The sequence below is a fragment of the Colobus angolensis genome, unplaced genomic scaffold (assembly GCF_000951035.1).
Source record: "Colobus angolensis palliatus isolate OR3802 unplaced genomic scaffold, Cang.pa_1.0 Scaffold13, whole genome shotgun sequence".
Classification (NCBI taxonomy): domain Eukaryota; kingdom Metazoa; phylum Chordata; class Mammalia; order Primates; family Cercopithecidae; genus Colobus; species Colobus angolensis.
The window spans coordinates 21,332,507-21,343,509 of record NW_012114252.1 but is presented as its reverse complement, the minus strand read 5'-3'; the positions used below and the strand labels follow the sequence as shown (position 1 = coordinate 21,343,509).

The 11,003-nt window shown below is 44.0% G+C and overlaps 1 protein-coding gene across 3 annotated transcripts in view; it reads left to right on the top strand.

Moving 5' to 3' along the window:
* The first annotated feature begins 134 nt into the window (after nucleotides 1-134).
* The window catches only part of ANKRD10 (ankyrin repeat domain 10), a 36,485-nt gene continuing 25,616 nt past the window's right edge, over nucleotides 135-11,003 (top strand). For all 3 annotated transcript variants that reach the window (XR_001000839.1, XM_011933898.1, XM_011933899.1), the window contains exons 1-3: nucleotides 135-493; nucleotides 4,725-4,877; nucleotides 9,103-9,194. Coding sequence is in view for 2 of the 3 variants with exons in the window: in XM_011933898.1 (XP_011789288.1) it covers nucleotides 284-493; nucleotides 4,725-4,877; nucleotides 9,103-9,194 (455 nt within the window). In the remaining variant the exon portion in view is untranslated. The remainder of the gene's footprint in view (nucleotides 494-4,724; nucleotides 4,878-9,102; nucleotides 9,195-11,003) is intronic.

Below are 11,003 nucleotides of genomic sequence, written 5' to 3'. Positions count from 1 at the left end.
GCAGCTCCAGGCCCCGCCCTCCGCCCGGCTGCTCCAAGCGTCCTGCGGCTCAAGTACCGCCTCCTGCCCGGCCGCTCCAGAGGTCCGCGGCTCCAGGCCCCGCCCCCTGCCCGACTGCACAAGGCGTCCTCTGGCCAGGCCCCGCCCCGACCCCTCGGTGCGCGCTCCGCTCGGCAGCCTGTGGGACACGACCGCCGCGCTAGTCTCGTTCCTTTGTGCTTCGGCGGCGGCGGCTTCTCGAGTCCTCTCCGCCAGACAATCCCGCGCTCTCCAGTGACGGACCATGTCAGCGGCGGGAGCGGGCGCGGGCGTGGAAGCGGGGTTCTCTAGCGAGGAGCTGCTCTCGCTCCGTTTCCCGCTGCACCGCGCCTGCCGCGACGGGGACCTGGCCACGCTCTGCTCGCTGCTGCAGCAGACGCCTCACGCCCACCTGACCTCTGAGGACTCCTTCTATGGCTGGACGCCCGTACACTGGGCCGCGCACTTCGGAAAGGTGGGCGCGAACGCTTTAAGGCGCCATTTTCCGCCGCTGTCCATGGGGGTCGGTGAAAGCGGGTGTGAGGTGCGGGGGGCGCGGGGCGTGCCGGGATCGCGGGGCGGAAGCGGGGTCGGCGGCGCCTGTGCCTCGCGGGGCCTAAGGCGCCTGTGCGGCAGCGCTCGCCGTCAGGGGCCGCGGCGGGGCAGCCGGGGGACGCGGGGCGTGCTGGGAGCGCTGGGCGGAAGCGGGGTCGGTGGCGCCTGCGCCCCGAGGGGCCTAGGGCGCATGTGCGGCGGCGCGTGTAGCAAGTTTCTAACAAGGCGGGCTCCAGGAGTCCCGGCGCCTGTCGGCCGGAGACTGCGCGCGCGGATGGCGCGGGCGACTTCGCAGAGCCGGGTATTATGCCGCGTAGCCGCCCCGGCGGCTTACGAGGAGCCGAGGCGGGGTCGGAGGCGTCTTTCGCCCTCGCGGTGCCGGAAAGAGGCGCGCGGGGAATGGCCGGGCGCGGTCGACCTGGTTCGGCACACCCTCGCCGGGAGCCAAGGGCCGCGCTGAGGACGAGCTCCCCGGCGGGTCTGGAAAGCTCGGGCAGCTGTGTGGGATGGAGGCCGGCTCTCCGGCTTCTGGGTTTGCTTTAAAGCTCGTAACTGGCCCCGCTTCAGGAAAATTAGTAACGGCTGTGTTTATCTTGGATCTAAATTACTGCAGAAGTGGTTAATTTGAGCGGAATTCTCTTCCCGTGGAGCCTTTACGTTCCCCTCTTTTTTTAAACTGAAAATTCTGAGGGAACACAGTGCTGCTTTAAGGTTTTAAAACATAGCCACAGTTTCCTCATCTGTGAAGTCGCTGGGGTGCTTGCTCAGAGAAATCTTAAAATGAGATTTCACCGACCTTTTCAGAAGTGGCTGGTTTTAATGATTAATATTTTTAATTCACTAAAATTCAGGAATATTTATAGTGTTTTTCTCGTAAATGATGAGATGGGGTTAAATGGTTTTGCAGAAATACGTGGGAGATAATGTGAAATAAGTTATTTTACGAAGGCCTGGCCCTGGTAATGTCGTTACCAGCTGACAAAGTTGCGCTTTACCTTGCTGCCCCTGGTGCTACATTCACAACGCAGTTGTATCTTTTGGGAAGCAGTTTCTGATTCTCCTTTTAAAGTGGAAAAGTCACTTTTCTTTATGAGAAGGAGTTTTGACGATCGGGGTGGGACAAGCGAGCTTATCCACCCTCAAGGGCTGTTAGGTTCCTGTGGCACTGTCTGAAGTTGTGCAACCGTAGTACCAGCTGGAGGAAACAGGTGCCCAGGGGAAATGAGTTTCTTAACAAACAAAAGTAAAAAAGCCGCCTCCCTGCGCTTCTGCCTGAGGCCTTAAATAGATTTCCCGAGGTAGTCAGTAATCTGAGGATTTCCTCTCTCCAGAGTGTCCCTTGCTGTGGTTTATTTTTACACTAAACTTTAGGATTCCGTCCTTTCTACCCTGGTTGAGAATGACACATTACTGGGTGACAGTCAACAACGATCTGTAGAATGCTTAAAGCTTCATTACAGATGGTCACTTACAAAATTTCACCCAATGGCGCCTCCACTTGTCTCTGGGGATTAAAATAGCCATAACTGCTTTAAAATAGTAACTTTTAAGGTGTATTTTATCACAATTTTTATAAAAACAACTGAAATCACTTTTCAAAAGTCTGCTTCCATGGAACTTTGAGTAGTAGCTTTACCTTAGTCATTTAATGTTGTAACAAGAAGCAGTTACTTCATTGTTTCCAGCTGTCTGAATCATAGGGCTGTTTGGTCTTAGATACCGAAGGGGCCTTAGAAAGCCCCTGTCCAGGGTCCAAACATTCTCTTCTGAGAAGAAGCTGTTAGGACAGAAGGCAGGCCAGGACTCAGGGCTGCCGCTTGCGAAGTCTTGGCTTTCTCCCCAGCCCTGCTAACGGCTGCGCTCTTACACAGGTTTCAGGCTCGTGTTCTTAGAAATGTGCCAGTGGTGCACAAGATCCCTAACCGCTGGTAAGACTCGTTTGCTTCCAGAGGACTAAACGGGTTGTTTAAAAATCTCTGTTGTACTTTTTATGATATCATATTGAACAGTATCTTTCCAGAATGACGAATCCAAGTTTCTAAATTGAACCCAAGGGTAACAGGTTTAAGCCCAGCGAGCCCTCAGTGGATGATTTTTGGTATGCCAAGTGATTTTCATCCGTTTTGTTTTTATTGGATTTGAGACTTGTTCATCTTATCGCTAGTTAATACTTCCATTTTCACCCAGTAAATTAATAAAGGCAATAAATAAAAATAGACGGCCGGGTGCAGTGGCTCACGCCTGTAATCCCAGCACTTTGGGAGGCCGAGGCGGGTGGATCACGACGTCAGGAGATCGAGACCATCCTGTCTAACATTGTGAAACTCCGTCTCTACTAAAAATACAAAAAATTAGCCGGGCGTGGTAGCGGGGGCCTGTAGTCCCAGCTACTCGAGAGGCTGAGGCAGCGAACCCGGGAGGCGGAGCTTGCAGTGAACCAAGACCCCGCCACTGCACTCCAGCCTGGGCGACAGAGCGAGACTCCGTCTCAAAAAAAAAAAAAAAAAAGACATCAGCCTTTACTCCCAGGTCCAAGTTGGTTGAAGAGGGTGTTTTGAGTCTGTATACCCTTCATCTCACAGGAGTGTGCATTGAAAGCCTGACAGTACTTAGAGAGATGGAAAAGGAAACCTTGAGGTGAGATGGGAGAGTGTCAGGTATTTTGCTTCAGGTGAGGTCTCTCCTCTTCAAGAGACTTGCTTGCGGTCAGGCATAGCTTGTTCCCTAACTGCATTGTGATTGGAGTGAGGGAAAACAAGCAGTCTCGGATCAGAGAAGGTGGGTTGAACAATTCCTTGGCACATGGTAGGCACTTGCTAAATTTGTTGAATGTGGTGAATTATTTTAGCCAGAGGCTATCATAGTATTGGTGCCTGGCCACAAAGTCTTAACTTGCCAGTGTTAGTCACCCACTGGGTGCGTTGCTCACTTATGCTGTAGGCTTTTTTTTTTTAACATAGGGTTTTAAAATACAAATCATTTGAAAAGAGTAAAAAAATGTGGAGAATGGGGTCTCAATTGAGTAATCAATGAGTATTCAGTGCTGGCTTGTGTAAAAGTGCACAGTTGTGCACACTATAAAAAATAGCCTTTGACTATGAGGAGTTTACTATAGCTACACAAAGTTTGTGGGGTTTTTCGTTGTTGTTTTGTTTTTTTTTGAGACAGGGCCTTGCCCTGTTGCCCAAGCTGGAGTGCAGCAGCGTGATCTCTGCTCACTGGAACCTCCGCCTCCCAGGATCAAGCGATTCTCCTGCCTCAGCCTTCTGAGTAGCTGGGATTATAGGCATGCACTACGCGCCCAGCTAATTTTTTGTAATTTTGTATTTTTGAAACCCCAACATGGGATTTCACAGTGTTGGCCAGGCTGGTCTTGAACCCCTGACCTCAGGTGATCCACCCACCTTGGCCTCCCAAAGTGCTGGGATTACAGACTTGAGTCACTGCGCCCGGCATTACACAAAGTGTTGTTTGAGATGGAGACTTGCTTTGTCACCAAGGTTGGAGTGCAGTGGCATGATCTCAGCTCCCTGCAAACCTCCACCTTCCAGGTTCAAGCAGTTCTCCTGCCTCAGCCTCCCAAGTAGCTGGGATTACAGGTGCCCGCCACCACGCCCGGGTAAGTTTTTTGTATTTTTAGTAGAGACGGGGTTTCACCATGTTGGCCAGGTTGGTTTCGAATTCCTGACCTCAAGTGATCCACCCGCCATGGCCTCCCAAAGTGCTAGGATTACAGGCATGAGCCACCGCTCCCGGCCTACACAAAGTTTTTTAACCTGCCAATCCCTTTAACATTTTTGTTTAGAATAGTCTGTGCAACAAACATTTTTGTTGGAAGTCTTGGAACAGCGCAGTCCAATATTTTCTGATTTTGGCTTATTGTAGGGAAACCAAAATATTTAAATCTGTGTAGTGTTATTAGTCTTTTTGCATTTTTCTACTTCCTATCTTTTTCATAAGGACAAGGGAAAATGTTATTTTAAATGCTCTTTAAAATTTGCATGGCATTGGGAAAGAGTGACTTAATTTGATCTATTAAAAAACTGGTAACAATGCCATTTGTCACCATTATAGAATTTAGATTATTCCTGTAATATTGAATAGTGTACTGACATGTCTGCGTGTTTTCATTACCCCTCTTGTTTTCGAAGTTGGAGTGCTTAGTGCAGTTGGTGAGAGCTGGAGCCACACTCAATGTCTCTACCACACGGTACGCGCAGACGCCAGCCCACATTGCGGCCTTTGGGGGACATCCTCAGTGCCTGGTCTGGCTGATTCAAGCAGGAGCCAACATTAACAAACCGGTAAGAGTGCTGGTGATGGACTTTTGCTTTTGCTTTTGGTTTTTGCAGTTATAATTATACACAGTATTGCTTTAAATGGAGGCCTTAATTAGAGTTTGATATCTTTACCTGAGGGCAAACTGGAGTTGATGTTTCTTCACTTGTTTGTGAAGTTATATAATAGACCCTTTCCATAGGAATGCTTTCTGTTCATAGAGTGCTTTCACCTATTGTGTGATAAACTGATCCAGGGTGCTGTGCCCAAGGTTATAGCTGGTAATTAAAGGAGCCTGGCCTTAAGCCCAGGTTTCCTGGCTTTCTTCTCACAGCTGCCTTAGCCTTATTTCCACAGATAATTGTAAAAACACTTTCATCCTAGAAAAAGCATGACTATTAAGTCAGCCCCAAAGTGAGCTTTAGATACAAGTTGATGCCTTGATGCAGATAAGTAGCTAAGTATCATTTACTAAGTCGGAAGAGTAAGTGACTTGAGGACTTGGTATTTAAGCATACAAACAGGAAGATAATCGTGCCAGATTTTTTTCATGGCGTGTTTTCAGTATCATTTCACCTAAACCATACACACGAGCCTTCAGATTGTTAGGTACTTGGTTGTATAAGACAAGCAGCATCTGATAACCATTAGGTTGTCTGACTGGGAGCAGTCCCTGGAATCAGTGTCCTTTGCTGAAGATGGATTAGTCCTTAGACTAATTTGTAATTTTCTTCTCTTAAGACCTGGGCATAGGCTCTGGGAGCTGTTTTTTTATGCCTCTTTTACTCCTATTTTTAAATGCTTTATAGTCATCAAGGTCTTGTATGCAAAGTCGTCTTTCTACTTTTCTGTCTTTCCCAAAATTCAGTCCTTGATTATAACCAGGTATAAGGTTGTTGCTAGTCCCTCTCCTAAAAACTCAGCTGCACATCTAAGCAGTAATTGAGAAAGAAGGTGTTTTTAGCCATGATTTAAAACAAGGATCAGTGGGAAAGTGGGGTAAGTGATAAGGCAGTTTGTCGCCTTAAGAGATACGAAGTAGAAAAAACAATGGAAGGGAAGGTGGCCAAGAGTTTAGGCCTGTTTGTTACTAAACTGAAACTTGGGATGTGGGACAACTTTTAAGGTTGTGCTGCCACTTCTCTCCTTCCATCTCTGCATGTATGCCTTTACATAATGTATATTTCTCTGCTGCTCATATTCATAAATTAAAGTTATGAATTAACCTACTCTATACCCTTATGTGCTGGGCATCGCCTTGTGTTTTTCCTTCCCTACCCCTGTCTCCTGGTAGAAAGGGCAGTGTGGGCTTGATTCCTTGGGCAAGTCATTAACTTGGTCTGTGGCTCAATCTCCTTATCAGTAAAATACGGTGAATAATTCCATGAATGGCAGTAATTAGTATGGAATTTATATAATTTTTGTATATTAATTTTCATGAAATTGTTACATAGCATCTTATTTAGAGAGGACTAGAGAAATGGTCTAACACTGCTTTCCAGTCTTTTTTAAATCGAGAAGCCCCCTTTTCAAAGTGTCTTATGGCAGTTGAGTGTTTTCAGTAGATAAAGGGAGTGGGGCAGAAAGTGTGCTGCTGTGTCCCCCACCTTCCTCTCAGATGCCTCTAGATAACACCTTCTGGAAACCTCTACCACACTCTGCTTCTTCCCAGGCAGGATCCTAAAATCTTTTTCTTTGCAGCCCTCCCTGTACTTGAAATATCCGGGGGGACATTTCCAAGTCCTCACATGTGCCTAGGGCATATCATTTGGCATTGTTAAGCATCCTGGATTTTCTCCTTAGTGTGTCTTAGGTAGTTGTGGTCTGCTAGCATGTGGAGTTTACGTCCCAATCTCAGGCATCATCTCACTTTATTATGTAGTGGGTGAATTTCAGCACCCAGTGATTACTGAGGACACAGTAGCCCTTTTGTTAGCTCCCCACCCCGCCTACCTGCTGACTCATCTCCAGGCAGACCGTTTCTCTTAATTTCTCATAGAAACTCAGGATGCCAGATCCAGGTCTTTCTCCTTTGTTGTTTGTTTCTCCATTTAATTTTTTGAGCCTGTTGATGCAGTGTTTTAAGACAATTTCTAGTCTGTTAATCTTTTGGAGTGTTAGCTACTAACAGTTCTAAGTTCATTTTCCTCAAGGTTAACACCACAGACTTTTTGGGCAATCTCTAAGGTGAGCCTGTGAGATTACCAAAGCTCATATGCTGCCTGGAGGCCTGTGTTCTAGGTTTCCCCAAGAGGAAATGAAGTCAGGTTTCCTGTGATTTTGTTTTTAGTGAATCTATATTGACTAGCCTTGGTGTGTAATTAGCAAACATTCTCTTTCATATGCCTCATAGAATTTTGCTGGCATTTGATGTTGTCTTTAATTTTTCATATCTAGATTAGAAATGAAATTTTTCTTTATGAAAACCCAGGGTGCCCAGCCTGTCTTGAGCATTCTGGCACTGCTCCCAGTTCCCTGTATCACTCAATTTGTCGTGGCTGCGATGTGACTGGGCTGAGCTGGAGGCCCGGGCACCTTCACCTGGCTCTTTGCTGGAAGTATCTTTTCTCTTGGCTACCTTCTCTCAGGGTGCCCGGGTTTTTCTTCAGTGTTTGCTCTGCCCTTAAAGATTATCCCTGAAGAGCTTGGTAGTTTTGCTTTTTCTCTGTCATCTGTTAATATCCCACCATGACAGACCTTTACTTTTTTGTCTTGTTCCAAGGATAGCTTTAAAGACCTTTTTTCCTTTTTAGCTTTTTTCTTTTTTGGCAAAACTGTATCTAAGTCTCAGCTCCAGTTTTCTTGGGAATGTTTTTATGTAATTTTTATTTGTCTTTATTTTGTACTGCTTCTCTCCCCTCCCCACCTCTTTTTTGGGGAGGTTAGGACTAGGTTTTCGCTTTTTAAGAAATCCGTGTTGGCTGGATCATTTATAGCTGCATGGTTTTCTGTGTTTCTGTCTTCAAAAATGGATTTTTCTGTTTAGAGCTTCACATTGCTTTATATTATCTTTAGACCTTTGTTTAAATAAATGTGCACACTTTTCCCTCCACCAAGCATTTGAGCCTTTCATACTCTTATTTTTCTGTGAATTAATCTACCGCTGTTTTTTAACTTTGGGTGGCCTTCACCTCATGTTTTTTCCTGTGAGTATGTGTTGGTGAAGGACCTTAGCTATTTACTGAATTTAGGAATGAACTGTTTTCTAAGTGACCCACAATTACTGCACTCCTTTTTATCTTGGTCTCTTAATTGTGTGGTAGTCTGCCCAGTTCAGCTTCCAGTGAGGTTTCTGTGTGAGTATTCAACAGGTGTTGCTGTGGAGCCCCAGGATTTCCCAGAGTCTTCATTTTCCACCAGAAATCACTTTTTTCTCTTGATTGCTGTGTCTGATTGCCTTTCCTCTCTCTTGCTTAGCTGATAGCCTGTGAAGATGGTCTTTCACATTGTTTCATTCATTCGGTGTAGACCTGGGTTGGCTGCTGATGTTCACAGTGGCTTTCCTGGGTCTGCTGGTTTTCCTCTGCCTCTGTGTGGGCTTCACCTCCCCTCCGCCCCAGCGGGGGAAGTGTACTTTCTGAAGCAGGAATTGAAGCTTGGTTTGCTTTGCCTTTGTGTTCTTTTCCCTTTCCTCTAATAAATACTGAAAATAGATTGGGAATATTCACTAACTATTCCCTCTAGTAAATATTGAAAATAGATCAAACATTGAACCTTAAGCCATCTTGTCTAAGTTGTGGTTCCACTTCAAGTTCAAAGCAGAAGATTCAAGATTGACATTGATGGTGTTGACTCGGGTTGGCCTTGGGGTAGGCACAGGGGAAAGTGAGTAGCTGAGACCATATGTCAGCTCTTACGTGCCATTTCTTGGCCTCGATGACTATTTTAATGTGTGTGTGGTTGGTTGGTTGGTTTAGTTACTTATTCTGGGTTTATATAAAACACACATGTGCTAAGATCTGCTAAGATCCAGCATAAAGTGATTTATAAATCACTGTTGAGAGCATTCATGCTGTCACTGCTAGAGAGGCCCCGAGATATTTGGTCATTGACCAAATATCTTGGCCCCTCCTGGTTCGCTCTCATCCTCTGTTCACGGGTAAGTTTCTTTGTGTTCTGCTTCAGATCTTGCTCAACATGTTTTACTTCAAAGAGAGATGAGAAGGTCTCTGATCTGTGCTAGTGACATTGCTTCAAAATGTCAGAAATTTTCTTCTGAGTATGTGTATATTTTGCTTTTTGTTGTTTCAGGATTGTGAGGGTGAAACTCCCATTCACAAGGCAGCTCGCTCTGGGAGCCTAGAATGCATCAGTGCCCTTGTGGCAAATGGGGCTCACGTCGAGTAAGTGTTTTTCGTTTATTCTTGCCAGCTGAAGATGTAGTCGAGGATGTTTTGTTTAAAGGTAGTACATAAGCAGGCAAAAATCCTAAAACTTTGTTTTCAAAATTAGTAATGTAATTTTGCCTTTTAGAACAGTTGGTGTTAGTGAGGAAAATTGTGTGGATTAAATTGATCTCTAGAGGTGGGGGTTTAATTTCACAGCAGCCTCAATATTCTTGCCAAGAGAGTGTATTTGAACTGAAAGAACAGTTAACTAATTAGATTTGGAACTTGGCATCATTACTTTGCCACCATTACTTTGCCACTAACTAGTTGTGTCACTGTGGTCTTTAAACTTTTCTTTGCCAAGTTTTGATTTCAAAACAAGAAGCTTGGATTGGATTAAAATATCTTTTCAGGCCTCTCTGGCTCAAAAGGTTTCTGAAGAAAATTCACTTTTCTTTGTTTTGATTTCCACATCTTAGCAGATGTGAGAAAGTTATGTTTTAAAGCCTATTATAACTTAATGGTTGATAGTTCCTTGTAAAATAGGATTATTTCATTAAAGACCTCAAGCTTGCTGTAAGCTTCTGGTACTGGTGGCATTATTTTAAAATATCTTTTGTTTTAGCCCAGCTTACATCAGTTAGCTTATTTATGCTTTGATAGGACAATCTTAATGTTTACGTGTATTCTTTTAGAAGTGAGATCTTATATGCAAATCATTAGCTAGCCATGGCATTATACATTTATTTTAACTATTAAATTTATTTGTATTAACTTTTTCTTAAAGATTTATATTATAAAAATTTTTCTTCTGCAGTTCACAGCATTAACAAAATGGATGCGGTTTTCACCCTTAAATATTGAGTGTAAGCTATAGAGCCATAATAACCAAAATAACTGATATCAGCTTTTTTGTTTTACCTTAAATGTTACGAATAATTCATAAAGATTAATTATAAACCACATTATTCTAATCAGAAATGTGAACATTTAGACTTTGGAGGAAATAAAACCCACAAAACTAGTTTAACCCTTTGGTTTCCATTTCATTGCTTTGACTCTGTATTATAGTAAATATTGAAAATAGATCCTAGACAGCAAAACCATACAGGTTCATTGAACGCACAACATGTGTAGGTACCAGAGGCTGTCAATCATCTGTGAATATCTTAGCTTCTGTTTTGTTAAGTTTATTGGCAAGATTCGCCATTAGTTTGGGCTGTGATCCTTATATAGTGATTTAGTATTATAAACATGGCCTCTATTTACTGTTACATTGCAGGGACTCTTGCGACTTCATGTATAGTTGTGACTAAAGGTAATGTTGAAACAATTGATAGCATGTTTTATACGATAGTAGAACATTGAGATGATTCTCAGTGGATTGCTTTAAAGCAAAGTTGTGCATTTTTCTTAGCTGTAGATTAAAAACATCTTTAATAACAGAAGCTTTCATTATAAAATACGGAGTCATATGATTAAATTGCTTGTCATTTATTGAAACAGTGGATAATTAGAAGTTGATATTTTTAATGACTTTCTAAATAATACTCTAGTTGGTCCTGAACATTTTATTACAAAAGTGTTTTATTCATTTTATGAATAGCTTAATCTTTTCAGCCAATAAATATCACAATGTCCTTTTTTTAGTAGGTGTCTTTTTAAAAATGAGAATCTTTTATTTATAATTCTGTCCTTGGTTACAGGGCCCTCAAGTGTCTCTTTTCCACCAGGTGTGGCTGAGATGGGCTCAGGTGCCAGTCATGTTTTTCCTTCTCAGTATAAGAGCCACCCCTCAAGACCCTGCATTATGGTGACTTCCCT